This window comes from Hippoglossus hippoglossus, chromosome 3 (assembly GCF_009819705.1).
Source record: "Hippoglossus hippoglossus isolate fHipHip1 chromosome 3, fHipHip1.pri, whole genome shotgun sequence".
Taxonomy (NCBI): domain Eukaryota; kingdom Metazoa; phylum Chordata; class Actinopteri; order Pleuronectiformes; family Pleuronectidae; genus Hippoglossus; species Hippoglossus hippoglossus.
Window position 1 is genome coordinate 14,823,686 of NC_047153.1, and position 22,628 is coordinate 14,846,313.

At 40.4% G+C, this 22,628-nt stretch overlaps 1 protein-coding gene across 2 annotated transcripts; it reads left to right on the forward strand.

Moving 5' to 3' along the window:
- The first annotated feature begins 563 nt into the window (after positions 1 to 563).
- Positions 564 to 22,360, forward strand: adam10a (ADAM metallopeptidase domain 10a). 2 transcript variants are annotated; one of them, XM_034577202.1, is made up of 17 exons: positions 564 to 756; positions 5,904 to 6,054; positions 11,115 to 11,233; positions 12,115 to 12,273; positions 13,730 to 13,830; positions 14,940 to 15,098; positions 15,327 to 15,419; positions 15,626 to 15,809; positions 17,754 to 17,917; positions 18,001 to 18,184; positions 18,273 to 18,423; positions 18,538 to 18,721; positions 18,839 to 18,950; positions 19,129 to 19,349; positions 19,450 to 19,576; positions 19,678 to 19,800; positions 20,045 to 22,360. In XM_034577202.1, the coding sequence occupies exons 1-16, from the start codon at positions 705 to 707 to the stop codon at positions 19,791 to 19,793; spliced, it is 2,277 nt and encodes a 758-aa protein (XP_034433093.1). In that variant the 5' UTR covers positions 564 to 704; the 3' UTR covers positions 19,794 to 19,800; positions 20,045 to 22,360. The 2 variants fall into 2 exon arrangements, with proteins under 2 accessions (XP_034433093.1, XP_034433085.1); XM_034577194.1 differs by having other exon boundaries at positions 19,678 to 22,360.
- The last annotated feature ends 268 nt before the right edge of the window (positions 22,361 to 22,628 follow it).

Here is a 22,628-nt window from a genome sequence, read left to right on the forward strand (position 1 = left end):
TTTACAAAACACAAGTTTTTTTATAAAGTAAGAAAGGAAAAAGGAAAATAAGGATTTATGGTAATAAAAAACAAGATATTTAGTGAATACTTACAATATAAAATGATAAAATACATTTGTTTCAAAGATACACCCATGCATGAAATATCACAGGAAATGAATACGGGTCATTTTTGACCCATGTTGTGTATCAAAGGGTTAAGCTGAAAGAATAACACTTTTGTTTGTGACTTACTATTTAACTCCGCCCAGGCTTAGGGTTAGGGTTATTCATTAAGGAAATAATTCCTTGTTGTCAGTTTGCTTTAATGTCACAGCGTCAGTGGTCATAGACTATTGCAAAGGTGAAAGAAAGATTTAGATTTATTTAAGTTTTTAAATAATATTTAATATGAGCAAGTTATGAGTTCCATAATGAAAAAGTAATTTCTCTCTCTCTCTCTCTCTCTCTCTCTCTCTCTCTCTCTCTCTCTCTCTCTCTCTCTCTCTCTCTCTCTCTCTCTCTCCCCCCCCACCACCCAGCCAGGCTGACGTCACGCAGAGAGAGAGGCAGGGCCGAGCGGAGCCGCCGGTGTTTGTGATGGATCCCGCTAACTAGGAAGGGCGGCTGTGCCTTTAACTGACATAAACCCGAAAGAAGAAGCAGTCAGCGCCGCTGCTGGGTCGCTAAGCTGCCTTCACTGGGACCCACCGGGGATTTCGATATGATACTTGTCAAAGTCACTCTCGTGTTCTGCCTCCTGGCGGATATCACAGGTGAGTTCTCGGACGATTCGCGGGGAAAGGAAAGTGTCGAGAGCGATCGTCAGCGGAGCTCGCGCTAATCGGATCAGGCACTTGTACTCTGGCTATCTAACTCGCTAGCTAGCTGGCTAACGCTACAAGTGCGGTGTTTGTGGCTGCTAACCCGCTGTTTATTGACACGGTGTTAACCCGGGACAGGTCAGGGAGGCGGCTTCGACCGGGTGCCAGCTTAACTTGATGTGTTTGACACAGGGGAAGTTCTCTAATGGAGGAACAACCTGTGGTTTTTGTCAGTTAGTCAGAGGTGAACTAACGTCACGGCGCTAATGTGTGATCACAAACAGCGCAGTAGTTTGTATGCAGATAACAAACTAACAAACACCGTAGTTAAAGTGTGTAGCTGTGCTGGGGGAGTGTATATAAAGTAGGTTTCTATAGAGACACAGGAAATGCTCGACTGCTGACACCTCACTCCTGACAGCAGCAAGCAAACATCTGCAAGATACATCGATTGAATTCGTTCAGCTCCTGACACTCAAGAGTTTCTCTGTTAGAATGGTGTTGTTACAATTGTCAAATTAAAACGTGTCAAGTCAATGAATAACCATGTCTAGGGATGGGTAACAAATAGGTTTTGATTGTGTTCGATGCAGGAGTTGCGATATGACTTTCACAACAAAGTTTCAGTCTGAAAAGTAAACTCGAGTGTTGTGTAACAGGAAAATACAAGTCAGAGAATCAAACCTGAAGACGGAGTCTCTCCACCCAGATGAGTCAAACTGTTCACAGGGGCTTTTGTGCTTAGACAACAGGAAGAGCTTCATGGAAAGAGTAGCTGCCAAATACATGTAAATCACATGGTCGTACGATTGTGATTCAAAGTGTATATCATTCTTTTAAAACCCTTGAGGTCAGCATTTGACTGTACAGATATTTAAAAAAAATTGTCAGATTCAGAGCGCAAAAGTTAAAGTCACTAAAAAGTGAAAGGGAGCAGAAACAGTATGTAAAACCAGGACAGGAAAACCACCAACTTTTTAGTTTTTAGTTTTTTAGTTACCGTCACGCTTCTCTGATCTTGAGCTTGATCGCTTTTTAAAGTGATGCCTTTTGACTTTATCTTCTTTTAGAAAACGTTGTATTTTATTGTTGCACCTTTAATGCTTTTTAAATTTTGCACTTGTTATAAACAAGACTATTTTTAGTCTAAGGCTTATAAAAGCCTAATGGCTCTGTGGCTTGATTCATATATGTTTCATGGTGCCTACCCTTTTTTCTGATATATGTGTTTATACTTTGTTAATCTGTTGTTTAAAACCGTCTCTGTACAAGCCTGATCCTTGAATTCTACCTGGCACATAAGCAAGTGAACACTGAGCAAGCCCTCCTTTTTCTCTATACTTCTACCTGACATCAATCAGTTCATTCATTGGATTGGTGTGTCTGCTGCACCGAGGCTGCGTGCACGCAAAACAAAGTGAGGCAAACTGTTTATATTCCCTCAAGATTAGTCAAAGTTGGGACAAAAGATGTCCTGATCCGACCCTCCATTACTACAAAGCCAGCTTCCCTCATTCCAATACACTACAGACGGTCCTAAAGATTCATGATTGATGTGAGAGGTTTGTTGAAAAAGCTGAATGTGGAGTTTGAACGTTTCTAATTGTGAGGATCAGAAATGTCTGAGGAAATCAGTGTGTCGTATAAAGCAGGTTTTATCATTCGGACAACGTTGCTGGTACCTGGCCTGCGTCCAGCGATGGTGTGATGCTGAGAATTTTTGATCCTCAAATTGCCTCTTGAGCAGTCTATTGCTTGCAGATTACAACCAACCCTCTTACAGTTTTTTTCCCCCAGTACTGTATCATGCACAATATTAAAGGAATACATTAAGCTTGCCCTGAGATGTGGGGTTTTAGAGGTGTCATGTTAGATAACCTGCTGTCACCCAGCATGTATGGTAATGCAAGGCTCAGATCAGATGTGAACCGTGCTGTTACCACCTCCTCTGGTCCTGTCAGCGCTTTCCCTCTCTGACAAGGACTGCACTTCACATATCACTGGGGCACTCGGGGCTGAAATGGACTGCATTGAAATTCTGATGACATTGCCGATTTACAGTGAAATGGACTGGCAGGTTTTTCCCAGTCTTGCTGTCTTCCAGGAAAATTCAAGTACTAATCTATGTAGGAGCAAAGTAAGGATTGTAGCATTACTGTCAGGTCAGGATTCAGCAAAGTTTAAAAGTATTAGTGACTAATCTGGCAACAAATTAAAAAAAGTTCCACAACACATACCACTTTATATTTAACAAAACATATTTAATGAATCCTTTTTGGTGAGTTTTGACTCAATATGTTGCAATCATAAATAAAATAATGAAATGTAAATAAATCCTATTCAATTAATACACGTGGAACTCACATAGATTCTATATGAAGCTATACATTTCTTAAAGCAATATGCAAAATCAATTTGATCCAGTCGCAAGCCTTTGACAGGCACAGCTCTGTTAATGGTAGATGAGATCAGATGTGTAGGTTCAGGGACTGCGGTGGTGGTTGTTCAGAGTGAATGCTGTGTTCAATTCTGGTGGGAATGTTGTAACACCAGTTGGTCCATGTGGTTGAGAGTAACAGTTCGAAAAGTAGCCTGGGGCCACATCACATTCTTGGAGCAGAAAATACAGAGTCTGTTATCTATTTATTTTATTTTTGCCAAGAGAGAGATAGAGAATGTCATGCAGCAAAGGTCATCAGAAATAAACTGGGCACATTGCATTGTTCTTGGTGGGAACTTTAACCCCTCCACCATCAGGACGCCCTGGTTCACTCAAGTTTTTACTTTGATGATCTGGTTAAGTTGCTGACAATCGCCCACTGCCTCTGTAGTTAAAAAATGTGATCACAGGTTTTAAGTCTTTAAATAATCTTTTAAACACTTGTTTTATTTTATGTCAAACAGCTTTAGAGTAGCTGCCTCTCTTTATGAAAAAGTTTGCATATACATTAATATCCTAGTTTTGATCATATTCTGCATGTGACATGATGTTTACATGGATAACAGGGTAAACTGGTTATTCATTCCCCTATAGACGATCCTATCATTTGTCTGGATGTGCCTTTTGATTCCTTGACATTTCAGTCTCTCTCTGTTATTTCTCTACAAATGGAATTACCTCAGCATTTTCCACTTTTTGCTGCATTTAGCTTTTGCATCTTCTCATCAATAATAACTGACAGTAAGCATTTCCCCTGCTTAATCAGTGACAGACCTTTACTACAGTGTGTAAAACAACTTTGCATTACATATTTGTATTTGATGAACAACTACTGTATGCGACCCATCTGGCTGTGGCGCAACTGTCACCATATTCAAATTAATTTTTGGCACAACCCAGCATATTCAGTTTTACTGCAATAAAGGTTATCGTAAAACAGGATGTAATGTTTACTTACTGGAAATATCAATCAGTCCAGTAGCGCTGATAGTAACCAGGAGGGAATGTGCAAGTAAGTTAACTCTGTGGTTGCTACATTCCTTTATGATTCTTGTTTGTTTATAATTTATTGTGAGGAAATTTGTTTTAACATCCCAGAATTGTCAGATTTATTGCCTAGTGATTACGCAAGTGGCCATATTGACAATTCATCATTGTGCTGCCTCTTCGTTGTATATTAATACAGTTGTCATGTCGTATGGACGAGGTCGCTATGGGCGGTCTGAGCTGGCAGTGTTTGTTTTGGTACAAAATCAACAGATTCCCTCATTAGTTATACTTCACTCTTCTCACCCCTGAACCTATTGTGTTGATTCCTTTTCTATTTGTTGGTTCAGTCTAGTTTACTGTCATTATCTTTTTTAAAGTGCAAATTAAGCTGATTCCTGGAAGATGGTCTCTTTGCATTCATGGACAAGTTGCTACTAGCCTGGTGCAGCCTCTCCCTGTTTGGGAGTTGTTGCTCCCACCACATACAGACTAAACTCTACAGTAATGAAGAGAACTGTACAGTGTAAAACCCCAGTGACGGTGGAGAACCTTCATTATCATGTTTTACCTGTGGGAGTCTTGTAGTAGTAAGATTTATTCATTACAGCTCAGAGCTCAGTGTCAAGTCTCAGCTCTTAATAAACCTGCTTCTAAAGGCACATTTTGTAGCTCATAGCAGAGTTTTTCCCGTTGGAACCCAAACGCTCAGGCAGATATTTAGTCTGTAGCATTCTGTTGTGCCTTGGAATGTAGATTAGCATTTGAACAGTCTGCAACAAACCCAGTCAGTGAGCTCGCACAATGACATACAGTACCACTGAAACAGAACCTCGGTCACCTGATGCGCATCACATGCTCCTCACTTGTGCTTTAAACTGACCGCTTTCTTTGTCTTTGTGAAAAGAACAAAGAAAACAGTGGGTTTAAAAGCCAACAGGATTATCTCTGTGGGTTCACGTCAATAAGCTGAATAAGCCTTTTAAGCATAACTAGGCAGTGACAGCTTGTACTACAACTGATCGCTTTCTTTTCCCAACCTGGTTCCAATAAGACTTTTTAATGAAGAGCTTTTGACTTGTGCCTGTAAGAAAAGCATACGGTAACATCATTGTTTGTTTCAAGTCAAGACCAAAACCAACATTCATGTTCAAAATGATTTTATGTGTTCCACCTGTCACTGTGTTTGTTCAATGTCCATATATGTATATATATTTATTGAAGTTTATTGTGATTAAAGAAAATTACTTCATGATAAATATACCTATTGTTTTATTGCCCAAGTTGTACAGGTGAGGCTTTTTGCCTGTCGAATCCATAATGGTGTCCTTGAAAAATGAGGTCACTACTATGTGATGTGATGAAACCTAGTGGTAAAAAGAAGAAACACATAGGGTAGTTTTGTTAGCAATAGAACAAATGAAATTTAAAGGCACGATGAGACTCATCCAATGTTTTTACCACACCATGCTGCCCTTTTTTCTGAATTCCTTAATGGGAGATGTAGAAAGTTGTAATATCTGTTGCATCAGTTAAATTCTATATAAGTTGGACAACAGGCTATCAAGTAAACCCAGAATTAATATATCAATACATCATGTGACTTTCCTTTACTGCCTTACAGCAGACTTTTGTTGACAAACATTGACGAGCCATTGAATTTCTCTTTCAGGTCAGTCTGGGAAGCCATTGAACAAATATATTCGTCATTATGAAGGTCTATCGTATGACACAGAGGCCCTGCACAGCAGTCACCAGAGAGCGAAGAGAGCACTGGCTCCTGCAGAAAGGGCCGTGCACCTGGACTTCCACGCACACGGAAGGTCAGTTTGAGTACACACGCACGCACGCACGCACGCACGCACGCACGCACGCACGCACGCATCGCCAACATGGACAAACCATGTTATTGCAAGCTGTTATCAAGTCCTTCCCTTTTTTTTCGTCATGTTCTTCCCCGTGTATTTCGTCTGCCTCTGCTTTCAATGACATGTAACAAGAGATGAGCTCTTGTCGAGGCCCTGGTTGTTAGAGTACAGTGAGGCCAACACTGTTTGGGACACAGATGATTTGAGGCCCCATACAACACTGTTTCTGTATCAGCAGTTTAATGAGTGACAGCCGGGTGCAGCAGAATGTGTGTGAAAACTACATTTTGCAAATAAGTTGCATACAGTGCTGAAACAAGAAAATAAATGATTAAAAGTATTCACATTGAAAGCAGAAACTTAGTTAGCATGTTAGCAAATAATCTCAAAGCATCATTTACAGTATATACCAGTATGTTTTCATGCCTCTGTGCTGACCATAGCCAAGGCCATTATTTTTTGGATTGGGAGGTAACGTACGTCCCATTGTTGTTAACATCTTGAGGGGAACATCACTACATTTGACACAAAGGGTTGTCTCAAGGGAGAACTGGTTAGAATTTGGTGCTCAAAGGTCAAGTTTACTGTGACATCGCAAGGTTCTGGGAAAACATTTTGCTGACCGTTATTCAACGTCAATGCAGGAACAGAAGGGGAGATTGTGAACATATTTCATATTTGTTATGATACTGAACTGGGTGGCGACGTTGAATCTGTCGTTGATAAAAACTGTGGACTTCAGAGGCATACATCTGTTATTTCTAGTTTACTTCTGAGCAATGTCCTGTCATGTTATTGTGAGACTGGTAGTTACATTTTCTCTACTCGCATCAGGAATTAAAGATATAGTTCAAAAAGCCTTTACTGAGAACAGTGACCAGATACAACTCCAAGGAGTCACTGAGTCACGAGTGCCTGTCCCAAAGCAGACCCCAGGTTAGGACTGCTGCATAGAAATAGAAAATGTGGACGTGCTGGCTTGTCTTTACTCACCGACAATAAAAGTTTGTTTTCTGCTGCTTTGAACATAAACATCATCTCTTTAGTATTCATATACACAACTACACACACACACACACACACACACACAGAGTAAAGCATATTTTAAAATTCTCTCTTGTAATCTTGGTGCAGTTCTGGGGCCAATCTTACTAATGGAAAATGTATTTCCATTTGTCCCTATCTGTTTTTTTCACATTTTCTCTTTTCACATAGCACCACATTGAAGAACGAGACAATAATTTACCTCAGCAACACTGTTTTTCCAGCCAGTTCCCCGTGTTTTCCTCTTCACCAAGCCTATCTGTTTTGGGTTATCTATCAAACAGATCCTTTTCCTGTACATTTGTGCTCCTTCCTGTCATTGCTGGAGCGGCCTGTATTGGTGAGGTAATCACAGAGTTACACAGCTAAAGAAGACATGAACAATATTTTGTAGAAGACGTTGAATTGGAGTTGTTTTGCAGTTTCGGCCTGCAGCAAATCTACAGTAAACAAACTGTCAATGATGATCCTGCAGAGTAAAAAATATAATGAATTATCATTGGAGTAAGTTTCCATAAACAATTGGTTGTTACATGACATAATAACTCGATAATAATCAGGCTGTAGTGTAACACCACTGTGAAAATAGAAAACGAATGTCAATTTTCATTGACTGTTTTGTAGCATTATGAGCTCTTATTATTACTCGTGTGATGTCCATTCATATCTGTTTGGACTGGGATGTTTGTTTGGCCTGTGGTGATGGTTGTCAAAGTGACCTGTAGTAACTGAGCAACAGCAGGTGAAGACCAGCTGCAGGACCCAGTCTGCCGAACCCTGAAGCCACTGCAGCTCCACAAAGAGCTGTTGACGTTTCAACTAAGTTACGTCAAGGCTGTTGTCTATTTTGTTATTGACATCATATTGTACATAAATATCAGTGTTTTACATATTATTTAAAAAATCATCTTTATGAGAAACCGAACCAAGCTAGTGGTCATAAAGCTTTTATCTTATTCTTTGCATACAGTGTGTACAAACACAGACCAGACACTCTTCCCTCTGTGAGAGCGCGGCTTTGTGGCACTGTAGAGGTTTGTTGTAACAAGAGAAAAGCGTACTTGTGTTGGCCCACTCACATACTTGTGGCTGGATCAGGTGACGGAACAAGGCAGGGCAGACTCTGCGGACAGCTTCTTTACAGACAGAGATGCCAAAAGATTGTGGCAAAGCGTTGGATAATACAATGCTGGTGGAAGTGACTCACAGTTTGTGTCCAGCTTTCCAAGAATGAGCCGTTAGATGTGCTTGTTCTCAATCTTTGTTGTATGTGGAAAAAACCTCCCCAACATCAAACGTGAACCCTTGTAGAGCGAGCGGCTTGTGACTGTGTGATGGCTCCCTTCCTGTCTGGAGTATGTGGGGCTGTCGTGCCTCGGGGCAAGTGAGGAGGACAAAGTATGGCTTTCTTAAATGTCGTTGCCTTACAATAAGTTGGATGCTCTTTCGGGAAATCTAATCATGTGACAAGACTGCATATTGTTTTTCAGCTAGATACTGTTCCCTCTGTAGGCATATCATCTCTATGGACATGGCTTAAGGGCACGCTGTTTCTTTTAGCTGGCCTGCTTACTGAGCAAAGAATATGACTGTCAGATGCTTGAGTCAGTATGTTCAGCGTTTGAGAAGTGTCTGAATAATTTATCAGTCAGCTGCTTCTCTTAGACAAGTCGCTCTGACTTGCTCGTCAGATGCTTCTTCTCTTGTCTGTTGTCAGCAAGGTCTTTTTTGCCTTTAACTTGATACAGTGATTTTCTTTCTTTATGTCTTTTTCTTTTCCACTTGGTAAAAACTATAGGATGTTTGACTGTTCAGTGATTTCTTGGCTTTCTGTCCTAAGACATCTGGAAATGGTTAAGATGAGGAAACAAGTGGTAAAAAATGATGAAGTTTTGCAGTTTGGAAGCAACTTGTGTTAATGTGTGTTTTGTACTCAGGGATCCATCTCTGCCTAAGAAAAACTGATTAAATTTCTTAGAAACTAATTTATTTATAGATTAATATTCGGCAGAAACGAGTGTTGCACCGGGAGTCACTGATCTTTTGGGGGGGAGGGGGGCATAGATGGAGTCATATTGATTGTTGTAGAGGCCGTGCAGGAGGAAATGACGGGGGTGTTTCAGGCTGAATAAGAGGCAGAAAGATTTATGCGAGTCTTTGTTTCACATCTAGCAGTCCTGACTTTTTTTGTTCAAACTCTTAAATGTCTTTCTTTTTCTATTTCTGTTTTCATTGTCTTAGCTTCATTTGAAAAGGTCCTCTGACTTTATATTTTGATGCACAGATCCAGCTTTAGATGAATGGAAATAGAGTACTGGTGATTAACCGATCATATGCTACTTTTCTTGTACCAAAATGAATAAAAAGCAATGCAGTAACAAAAGGGTTAAATTTAGATTTTAGTCCCTGAACTAATACAAACATTAGAATTTTTTTTCATGAATAATCATCCATGTTTTTGGTACCAGTGAACTAATTTGTTGAAAATACTTCAACAATAACATAAATGGGTATGTGTGTGTGTGAAATGAGAGCAGGAATGAGAAATTTAATCCTGGTGCAGGTCAATGAATCATCCTGGAGGAGGAAATCCTGGTCTGTGTCTGACCCGCACAGCATTATTTCCTATTTCATTTTCCCAAATACATGTGCTACTCCTCCCCATATCCATCTCTAAGTCTCTTATACCCCATGTTTATCTTTATTTTACTCTGTACTAAGCTTTTCTGTTTGCTTGTTCCCACCTGTGTCTGTGTGGGTTTTCTACAGTTACTCCTCCATTCTCCTACAGTACAAAAACATACAAACTGGGTGAGGTTAACTCACTTAGAGGACACTCTAAATTGTCTGTAGGTTTGAATATGAGTGTGATGGTTGTTTGTCTTGCCCTGTGGTACAGCTCCCTGTCCAGGGTGTGCCCCGGCTCTTGCAAACCCTGTCACGACCCCTAAAGGATAAGCGGTATAGATAATAGGAGGGTGGATCATCTAGTTTGGTCTTTCCCGCTCCAGTTTTACTCAGACTCTATAGCTCAGCCCTTTGAAAACAGTGAGGTGTTCTCCAATGTCTGACAAAATAACCCTGAGGGTGCCATCAGATTTTCTCATTTTGGGCTTCATGATTAAAATCTTTAGATTTTGAAACATGGCCATTAACTATAAGCCATTGTTTTAAGGGGAAAAATTAATGACCTAGTGTTTTTGGATGAGACGGATGCTCCTTAATCATTTTTATTCCTGCTTGACACTACAAATCTTCGATTATGTTAGGCCACTAAAAGACTATTAGAATGTTAAACAGAAATTTCCATAAAATATAAAAACATGAAGAATGTCAGATACCAGATTTTACCTTGTGTTATCTTTACGAAACAAAAGGGATACAATGGAGGTCTCAGTGAGAGAGAGAGTAATGTGATCATCATTTGAGTCATCTGGAGGGAGCTTCACAGCTTGAGGTTATCCCCATGTGATTGATGAAGACATCCCTCGTCCAAACTGCTCACTGCATTGCCTGAGGTCTCTGGGAAGCTGGTGGCTCATGTGCACCTCATGTGATGCGAGCCTTTTTTCTTTGACGTGATGGTTATGTGAACGAGAGGATTACAAAAAAAATGTATTATGGCCGTGCACAAATGTTCATGTGTTTTTCCTCATGACATAATTCTTCTGACTCACTGAGCACAGCAGCCTGGTGAGGCTCAGTAAAAATTTGTAAATGCTGCTTCCTTTTTCTTCTAAATCCTTTGTGTGCTGGCGTAGCTTTCCACTCTGTGTGTAATTCATATTATTGAACCTTGTGGTGAAAGCATGACTTTAACATTGTTGATTGAGTATCAAACTCTCAGCGGGACTGTGTATGTATGTGTATGTATATATATATATATATATATATATATATATCGCTTTGTACACATGTCAGTGTGTTCAAGCACAACTCTGCTTTACATTTTCTCCTATTCTTCTTTTCAGATATTTTAACTTGCGGATGAAGAGGGACACTTCTCTATTCTCTCCAGATCTCATCATTGAGGTGTCAGGAGAGGAGTCACCTGTGGATACTTCGCACATATACAGCGGAGAAATCTTTGGTAAGTCGTACACCTCCTTAATCTTGTGGTATTTTAAATTTAAAGTCTTTGACAACACTTCTCATTTTATCATTCCCACGTCATCTACTACATAATCTCTTCAACTGATTTTTTCATCTACAATCTTTTTTGTGTGTGTGTGTGTGTGTGTGTGTGTGTGTGTGTGTGTGTGTGTGTGTGTGTGTGTGTGTGTGTGTGTGTGTGTGTGTGTGTGTGTGTGTGTGTGTGTGTGTGTGTGTGTGTGTGTGTGTGTGTGTGTGTGTGTGTGAAATATAAAGGTTGTTTTCATCAAGTGTTTATTACGTCACATCACACAACCCAACACACACCGGACCCCTTGCACCCTGTTCTTCCTTCCTTCCGCTCTCCTCCCTTTCACTTCCTGGACGTCTCTCTGTTGCTCGTCTGCAACTGAGTTAAAAAAAGAAACAGAGATTTGTATTATTCTCATAGAGGATGGTGAACACAAACATGTGTCCTTAATGTCTGCATAGAAGTTTCAGAGATGGAAAGTATATTTGTAGAAATCCATACAAATGTTTTGAATCATAAGCAAATAAAATGTGATTTGTGTTCATAACCTTCAATTGTTTAACAAATATTGTGATTTCACGAGACATGTAACATGAGTCCTCATAGTCACAATTCCCAAAATGTTTAGTTTAGTTTTTCACCGTGATTGATTAGAAAGACTTAATGTGCCTGAATGAGTTTATTGAACAGTTCATATCAAAGCTTAATCTGCTTGAATATTTGGATCAGATGTGTTTTATTTGTATAATCAGTACAGAACAATAATACTTTGATCATAAGTTGAAAATGTTCTTAACAAACATTATATCTATTTTTCCTCTGCTCATCCCTCCTCTCCTGTGTTTCAGGTGAAAAGGGCACATTGACCCACGGCTCCGTGGTTGATGGGCGCTTTGAAGGCTTCATTAAAACCCACCAAGGAATGTACTATGTCGAACCCTCAGAGAGGTACCTACAGGACAAGAATGTTCCCTTCCACTCTGTAATCTATCACGAGGATGACATCAGTAAGTATAATGAAGCACTACAGGAAGTTGAAGTCCTTATAAATTGTATGCAAGAATGGAGTAGGTTTGATCATTTACAATGACACAGTCACACCCTGTTGGATAACCAGAAGTAGTTTCAAAAAAGGATTGACAAATTCTGAATGAAAGATTAAGACAACAATGTTATTAAATAAGTGAGATAGTATATTGAAAGTTATGGAGGCAGAAATTATATGTTTTTAATGTTATAACTATTGGAGAAAACTTTCCATTTCTATTACATAGAATACAACTGTGATGTGTTGTAAGGTAAGGGGCTGATGGTTAATCAGTTCACAGACTACACTGACTAGATGGGAGAAAGTTTCGTTAGACTGACTGGTAGCAGCAGGATTTGGCTCTGTGTCATAAACGAGGTCGATAGTATTCATACTGAAGGTTGGGTTGGAACACAACTGAGCGTGGGCATGACTCATAGCCACTCTGCTAAAGGTCAGATTAGTGCCAACAGAGACATTCTCAGACAGGAAACTTCTCCTGGAGAACAGATGACTCTTTTGACTGTGATCAGTAGATGTTATACAGACAAGGTGTGATTGTGGTTGGACATAATGAAGCAAACATGGGGAGGAATAAAAACAAAGTGCAGTAAATTGAGTCTCATGAAGCTACAGGAACTTAATTTATCAGACATATAGTGAGTCGGTTATTAACTCAACCATGGATTAAGGCTTCCTGACATTCACTGCAGTTTGCCCCACTGGTTACTTGTGTTCTAACACACACACACACACTTGCCTAAACAAACAAATGGAGATTCTTTTGAACAGCTAAGTCAATTGAAGGGACAAGAAGCTGTTTGGAGTGTAGGAATGAAAGTTTGAAGGTGAATAAGAGGAAAGAGCCAACTGTAGGCTCTGTCATGGGTTCATCTTCACTTCCGCCAAGGAGGTTATATTTTCAATGCAGTTTGTCTGCTTATCCATCTGTTTGCAGCAGATTCAATTGAAGGGGTAGACCCAGGATATTCTTTTTTCACTTTGTTTAACATTGCAAGATAGGGCATCAGCCTGGGTGGAGGGATGTTCTCTTAGACTACCCATGTACTTATCCAGTATATAAGGCAATTCTGGATCTGCTCCCATTCTACCAATGTATCTGCATCACACAGAAAGGTTCTGGGAATGTCTGAGTTTATCTTTTCTTTTCTGTACAAAATGCTGCAGAGGTAATTGAAGACTTAAATCAAGAATGAAAGAACTACGGGCCAACCCTTATAGATATTTTTGGAGCAGAAATCTTTAAATGTGGGTTTCCTGAACTTGATTTTTAGTTCTTTTAGCCGTGTCTCCTTTTGTATTTTCTGTCTGTATCTTAGCATGTTTTTGTGCTGCTGCCCACTTTGACCAGATGTGATTCATGATGCAGAGTAAGCTCTTCACTATCTCACCCTTATCTCCTCCCTATCTGCCAGATTATCCTCATAAGTATGGTTCGGAGGGCGGCTGCGCTGACCACTCAGTGTTTGAGAGCATGAGGAGGTACCAGGCGTCGGCAGTAGAGGAGCAAGCCCAAGTATGTGCCGACAGAGCCCCTCCCCCTCCTCCCAGCTCATAATTAAACACACAGATGGACGAGGCTCATGCGATTACAAGCATCTCATAACTCATATTCAAACTGCCTTATGCAAACAGTAAGTGCACGTGTATATTTTTAGCAAACGTGCACATACTTTAAATTGAATACCTGCTAATTATAAATGTTGAAGCCATGCCCAGCCTTGGTAAATATGGCTGTGTGAATTTCCCCCAGGTGTTTTGTGCTAAAAGCAGTAACATGAACTTGGGTTATTGTGTAATCCAGTACTGAAGCATTTTATCTGTGCAGTATCTTTTAGAGCAGAAAGGCCTGTCTTCTACACAGTGGCATAATTCACCAGACACTATTAAAGCACACTACAGTGCCTTGCAGAATAACAGGCAGCTATAATAAGAGAAAACAAATAACTACGCAACCCAACCCATCACTGGTGATTAAACACACATGCTACATACCCAGTCAGTCACATCAAATGGGTTGTGGCCTCCTTGTCGTCCCGTTTTGATGGTCGTGGAAAAGTGTCTGTGAATTGTAGCAGCACCTGTGCTCATGCAGCTGTCGACGTGTTTCGAGAACGTTTCCACTTTTTAAAAACAGCAAAGCCACTGAGAACTTATTCATCGCTGGCTATTTTTGTCTTCATGTGATCCATTTTGATTTACTTGAAGTGAGGTAGTCAAATCTGGTGTCATAGGCTTTCACAATAAAAATTAATCCTTGCAGCTGACTAGGATTCATATAAGCTGCTTTAGATGTTAAAAATACTGCACAATCATTTTGATTTCTAATTTCTCCCCCCCCAAAAAAACCTACTTTAATTCTATCCTGCTGTTCCCCTCCCGCGTTTAGTTCACTTTTACCTGTGGCCTTTCCTATGAATTTATTAATATATATATATTTTTTACCCATTACACAACTTATTTGCAGGTTACCCATCGGGTACCCCATCCGATGCAAAACTAATTTCACTAGGTTTAGAATCTCACTCTCCTTACTTTTTGACTACTTGTCGTTTTCCACCTTCTTCCACTAATACTTCCACTTTCCCACCATCTTCATCCTTTATTGGTTATTTTTTTCTACAGGGGATGAACAGCGTGTTGGAGGACGAGCAGTTCCATGGTCCTCTCATTCTGAGGAAGAAGAGGGCAACAGGGAAAGAGAAAAATACCTGCCAGCTCTTCATCCAGACTGACCACACGTTCTTCAAATACTACTTAACAAGAGAGGCTGTCATTGCCCAGGTATGCAGCCATACCTGCAGTATGCCAACATGAATTCAGTCTAGATGCCAGAACCTATAGTACTGTATACTCCCATATCTGCTTTGCTGCATAATTATTCATCTGCTCAGGTTATGTTTTGTCTGTCAAAGAATTATTCAAAACCTGATTAGCTGATGTGTCTCAACACTGAAAATGTTGTCTGTAGTTGCTCTCCTACTGATCTTCAGCTCGTCACTTTCTCCTCAGATCTCCAGCCACGTGAAGGCTATCGACTCTATTTACCAGGCCACAGACTTCAAGGGCATCCGAAACATCAGCTTCATGGTTAAAAGGATCAGGGTGAGCTGCTGATATTTTGAGTGAAGAAGTGTGTTGAGCTGTGTGCTTGTCACAGAACGTTGTGCTGTAGACGTTATCTCCTCATTGCAAATATTTGTTTATGCCAAGGACCTTTTCATTTGTTCAAGCTGAATATACGACTGCCTCCATGGAAACCTGTGCCACCTTTCTTACCTTTTCTCTGTTTTTTAACTTGTGTCTTTCAGATAAATGACACCGTTGCTGAAAAGGACCCAAGCAATCCTTTTCGCTTTGCCAATATCGGAGTGGAGAAGTTTTTGGAGCTTAACTCCGAACAGAACCATGATGACTACTGCCTGGCCTACGTCTTCAGTGATAGGGACTTTGATGATGGTGTGCTCGGCTTGGCTTGGGTTGGGGCTCCCTCAGGTTTGTACAAAAAACAATCACACACTCATGCCCCGCCCTGTGGTGACTTCCTGTTTTGCTCAGAGACATAAACCAGTGCTTTCTAATACATGGACCCACCACAGGCATTCATTGGTCTTAACTGTTTCCTCTTATGCTTCACCCATACTACTCTGCATACTCACACATAACGCAAAACATTTTAAAGTTTGTTCATGTCTTCATTTCTTCTTTTTCTGTGTGTTCATTGGAAGCTGTAGGATTTGTTTGCAGAACAATTTGAATAAGCTGCTAGAATCTAGAGCAGGATTTACTGTAAAAAATATTCAAACTTTGAATGTATTAAAAAAAAAAAAAAGTTGATTTCGTATTTAGATATGACTACATAGTTGATATAATATTTGTATGTGGTCATGTTTGCCAGGAGTACCCTTTTCTGTCTTGCTCTGTTTTGTGGGATTCATGTTGCGTCCTCCCCCACAGAGATTGACTCTGCTCACAATCTCAGCATCAATGAATTATAGTTATGGAGGCTTCTCCTGCCCGTTCCTCTGAATACGTTCGGCCACCACCATCTCGACATGAAGAACACAGCAGCAATCTCAGACAATCAATACAGACAAATTAGCAAAGCTGTAAGCTGAAAGAATCGATGGAGGGTAAGAGATTGGTTGCTGCGAGCTGTGTGAGGTGAACGTCTGAACAAAAGCGACCGTAGAACAAATGGCCATCCGGGATACTGGGGAAAATGTGCAGTCATACACATGTGCAAATACATATAATGGACACATTGTTTATTGCTTTAAGTGCTCTGCTCTCATGTCTTTGCTGAGGCCACAAGTAGCCTGCTAACCACTGCATTTATGGATAATGGGAAACGCAACTGCCAGAGCTGCCACACAATGCCCCATGATGTACAGACAGTTCCTCAAACTTCATATCACAGCTTTTAGATTTTTAAGCAATAATAATAATATTAATATGCACACATATGTTATGTTTATAGTGGCAAGTGGTTCACCTGTGTGTAGGGCTGTCATGGAAATTCCAGATTTTAGTGGATTACCATGACAAATTAAACAGTATATTGACTGTGGAAGAGAACAACAGGCCATTCCACGCGTTTGCCACATCAAACAAATCAAGGTGTAACTTTAACTTTAACTTTTCAATATGGTTTAATTTAGTTAATTGCTTACTTTACATCACAATTGATTTAGACTAGAAGGTGCACATAATGTAGATCAATAGTTTCGTTTATGGATCATCAGTGATAAACTAGAGTCTAGTTATTTTAGATTATCTTTGTGGACATGGTTGAAAAGCATGTGGATGTAATTAATACAAATTATGGTAAAATATTTAGATATTAAAATCACAGAAGTTTTGTCATTAGAGTGTCCATCTGGATTCGGTTATCTGTTTTTCCACATAAAAACAGTTGGTCTGTCTTTTTTATATGCTGTGATTTTCTTTTTATTGGTTCTTTATCCTCATTAAGCATGTTTTACTTGCTGTGACCAATCAGTTCAGGAACCACGTTTTTTGTGTCAGACATTTTTTGATCATTTTGTTTGGATCATTTTCCCTCTTTGCTCAATTCAGTAAAGTGACAAGAATAATAATTACAAACTGATAGTTTGAAATTGTTTCACAGCATCTGGGACACTTGGGGGTGTTGTATCTAACACCACACGTTGTGTGTCTTTTTTGATTTTAGACTTTGTGTATTTAAGTGTTATGATAAGACTAGCATCACAGAGACTTGGCTGATACATTGATCAGTTTGGAAAGAAAGAATAACTTGCTACTGTTTATGTGTACCCTCATAGGGCACCTGGCTTCAGGATTCAAATTATGACCTCTTGATACCTTGAACTACAGATCTATGAATCAAGAAACCCATATTAACAAAATGTTAAAAATGTCCTCTCTTCTCTTATCTTCTTCATTCTCCTGCCACAGGAAGCTCTGGTGGCATCTGTGAGAAGAGCAAACTGTACTCTGACGGAAAGAGGAAGTCTCTGAACACTGGTATCATCACTGTGCAGAACTATGCCTCTCATGTCCCTCCCAAAGTGTCACACATTACCTTTGCTCATGAGGTCGGGCACAACTTTGGCTCTCCTGTAAGTACTGTGATTTCAAACATATGCAGCTCTGTCTCAAGTCATTTTGCCCAACTCTCCTTAACATGCCTCCTGTTTTTCAGCATGACTCTGGGATCGAATGCACCCCTGGAGAGTCGAAGGTACAAGACAAAAAGGAGAACGGTAACTACATCATGTACGCCAGAGCCACATCGGGAGACAAGCTCAACAACAACAAGTTCTCTATCTGCAGCATCCGCAACATAAGCGCTGTGCTGACGAAGAAGAGAGACGACTGTTTTGTTGGTAAATTCTCTCTCTCATAAACGTATTTATTCCTGTCTGTGTGAGAGAGAGAGGTCCTGTGTTCATGCTGTTGTGTCTGTGTGTGCAGAGTCTGGCCAGCCTATCTGTGGTAACGGACTCGTGGAAGATGGAGAACAGTGTGACTGTGGCTACAGCGATCAATGTAAAGACCCCTGCTGCTATAACGCCAATGAAGAGGATGGCAAAAAGTGTAAACTCCAACCTGGCAAAATCTGCAGGTTAGATATGATGAGCATTTCTTCTTTTTTTTTGGTACAGTGCTGTATTATGTTGCAGTCCTCTTAAAGTACTTTGACATGTTTGATTGCAAGTTTGTCAATTTCTTTCTACAGTCCAAGCCAAGGCCCATGTTGCACAGCAGAGTGTTCTTTCAAAAATACAAATGACAAGTGCCGACTGGAGTCCGAATGTGCCAGAGAGGGCAAATGCAACGGAGCCACAGCTCTGTGTCCTGCCTCAGAACCAAAGCAAAACTTCACAACTTGCCATTCCGAAACACAAGTCTGCCTCAATGGGGTATGCTGGTTTGAGTTATTTGGTGTCCGCTAAGCACAGTTGGTGAGCTTGTGTTTGCATTTGAAGTAAAAGGTTAAGTGAACGTGTTTGCTTGCTATGCCTGCTTTTCCCCACCAGGTCTGCTCAGGTTCCATTTGTGAGAAGTATTCTCTTGAGTTTTGCACCTGTGCCAGCGAAGAGGGCAAGGACGAGGCATCTGAGCTGTGCCACGTGTGCTGCATGGAGAAAAGTGAGTGACAGGCAGCAGGACTCTTCATGAGCCCAAAAAAACCATCACAGTGCTAACATGAAGCTAGAATTGTGTGATTATATGATATCAGCGACTATCAGTTTTACTTGTTAGTTCTTAGGTATAATCTGGAGCAAGTCAGTAATCTGAAGGTATTTCCCTCTTCTTCTGCCCTCAGTGAACCCCAGCACCTGCAGCAGCACAGGCTCCGAGAAATGGGACAAATTCTTCAGCAAGAAGATCGTGACACTGCAGCCCGGCTCACCCTGCAATGACTTCAAGGGCTACTGCGATGTGTTCATGAGGTGTCGTCTGGTGGATGCCGACGGGCCCCTGGCAAGGCTAAAGAAAGCCATCTTCAATGCAGAGCTCTATGAGAATATCGCAGAATGGATAGTGGTGAGTGCAGTAACTCTCTTCAGCACAGTTACATAAATACTAATACAAGCTGGTTCTGCTGTGCTTCTCGTCTATATTTAATTTCTCCATTGTTACCCAGGATCACTGGTGGGCAGTGCTGTTGATGGGCATCGCTCTTATTATGCTAATGGCCGGGTTCATCAAGATCTGCAGCGTCCACACCCCCAGCAGCAACCCCAAACTGCCCCCACCAAAACCACTGCCAGGTACAGTACACATACATTTATATTTGTACACATGTGTGACAGACAGATCGAAGCATTCATTGACTCTGTTTGACTGTTACTGAGATGTGGCTGTTTTGTAGGTACACTGAAACGAAGAAGACAACAGCAAGCAAACCAACAGGCCCGAGGCCAGCGTCCCCAGCAACAGTACAGAGAGAACTATCAGATGGGACAGATGGAACCGATGAGACGCTGAGACACTGGTCAGCTCTTTGCCTTAGTTCTTCCTAGTGCCTACAATGGGAGCACTTCACTCCAAAGAGTTACCTTTACCACAACATTCAAAGAACTTGTAACTGAGACGCTTTCACTGGACAAAAGCCTGAAGTTTTTTTTTTTTTACTGGAAATAAATCTTTTTTCCAAGGAGGGACAGGAGCAAAAATTCTCTGCTCTCTGTTATGTGGTCTTAATCTTTTAATTTTTAAATTTTTTTTTTCATTCAAAGAACTGAGGAGAGAGAAGCAGCTTTGTGTCAGAGTTCGCCTTCCTCCGTCTGTGCAACCTTTTCCTTTCCTGTTCTTCCTCTCCAAAGTGCTGCCATCATCAGCACAATAGCAGGACTGCAAGTCGCATGAGTTTTTGCTGCCAATCAGAAACAACAGAGACATTTTCTTGGAAGAAATTGAATTGCCAATGTAATTAGATTGTTTAAATAGCAAAACAGCTTTTCATTTCTAAAGCAACCATGTTCCTTCAGTGTGCGATTGTACAGATGTTGCAGTAGATATCTTTTTCTCTTTCGAATGAACCTGATCTTCTGTATGATGAAGATTATTTACTGTTTTAATTCACTTTCTCAGGATTATTAACACAACAGCAAACAAGTGTGTTGGGGGGGAAAGACGGCTGCATGCATATTTCAGGGCAAAGTCCCTCCTGGCTGATGCCTGTGCAGAAGGGTCACATTAGCTGCTGTGGGGTGTAGAGGGCAGTTAGTAGTTGGTGAAGAAGATGCAGATTATAGAGTCATCTGTTGTCAGATGGAGGGTTGTGGCGGGGGAGATATATTTTCTAGATATGTATTTTTCTTGTTGTCATGGTTCTGCAGCTGTGTTTACATAATGATCTTTAGTCTGGGGCTGGAATAAATGGTGAGAGAATATATAGCTTTTATCAACCTGATTGTATCAAACTTTTAACTTTTACAAACTCACAGTCTTTAAGAAAATGACTAAATCTGTTCAAACCACTGTCGGCTGGTTGAATCCTCTCGGCCTCTTTAGCCAGATGAAGAACCTCTTGGGTTTAAATGTGATTGTGGATTTTGCTTTTATTGCTTTTACTTGCAGTTCAGATTATTTTGTATATCTGGAATAGTTTAATTAACCGAGGGAAACTAGAGATTCTAATTTTATTGTTGTTGCTGTTGCTGCAGGTAACGGAAATTTACCAGAGTGAAACAATCAATACGCGTCGGCCATTTCTTGTTCTGTTCTGTCTTTTGTTTTTTCTACTGATTAGAATTTTCTCCAGGAAACTTATTATCCACGTTACGCCCTCTTCCTTTGTCTAATTACATAGAAAAAATGTGCCTACACAGAATAGTGTGACTGAAATTGGTGAACTAGTGTCAGGGAGCTTGACTTAGGCAGTAGCAGTGCAGTGCAGGCAGTGTATCCTTAAGATTGTTGATTTGTTGTCTGCGCTGCAGAAACTGAAAGATGAAATGTGCTCGAAATGATGCGGCCTAGGACAACGTATGATAATCATAATGATTGACATACACACAGTTTGCTATATCAGCCGACACGTGAAAGAAACCAAACTTTACAAACATAGAATTTCACATCATATTCCTCAGTTTCAGATTGTAGTTAGTATTTACTTTCTATGGTATCTTGTTAATGTCCAGCCCTGCTTTGGCTTAATTTGAGTTTTGAGTTGTCGTCCGCCAGATTCAACTGAAGCCACCTTCACTGACAGATTGATAAGAGTTGCGTTACTGGCAAATATTGAAATATATATATATATATATATAGTTTCTTAAAGTTATTTTCCGAGGGAGAACTTTGTGGAGAAAGGATTCTTATATCTCGACCTTGTGAAGGAGTTGTATGAAGCACAGCTACAGCTCCACATTGTTCTGTGCAGGGTGTGAGGATGTTGATCCAATCAGATTCTATGCAGACGGTCACACGGCGCTCAAGTTGGCCTCTTCACAAAGAAATGCCTTCATCGATTTCTTTCTCCTAGATGGGTACATGATCCATTCTGTTGTGTTTTCAGAACATGATAGTGTTTCATGCTGCCGCAAAGTTTCGATACAGACAAAAATGCAATCCTCTATTGCTTCTTTTGCTGATTCTGTTTGTTGTTTTGGTGCTACTGGGTCAGAGCCTGAACTCTACTTTTACTATCTTTGGCTTGTGTTCATGTGTGTGCGTACGTGCGTCTTTGCTGAACCATCGTTTTCTCTGTGTTGCGTTGGTATGGTGTGGACAATATGTGGGTGTTTAGGGTAAATACTCTGGGAAAATTCTTCTTTGCTTTCACATTTCTGTGATGTTAAGAAAACGTGCACTGAAGTGTAAGTGGTGTAAACTGCGACTCAAAACTAGGAAAGGTTCATAACTGCTGTCTGATTTTAATGTCTTCGGTTTTTTATACAGTGTCTTTTTGTTTTTAATTTACTTTTTTTGTCCTGTATCCCCACCACGCTTACTTTGAAAATTTTACTAAATTTGCAAAGGTATTGTGCAAAAATATAATTTCTCTTTGAACTACTTGAAATGCATTAATAAAACAAAATTGATCAAATGTTTGTGTTCTCTGTTTGTAATATAATAGCAAAAGGTATCATGATAGAGTTGAAATGTTTTTTACACGTGTTTTTTTTTTCTTCTCAGTATAAAGACAGTAACAGAGGTGGTGATTGGTCGGATCCTGCAGCATTTGGATCTCCTCATGGAGTCGGACAGGATGTCTGACACGAGCTCACGTTTACTGTCCCTGTGATTAAACCTGAGTTTAATTGCCTTCACTCTGAACTGTGCCCTCTGGAGCCACCACTCGCTAAATACTCAGAATTG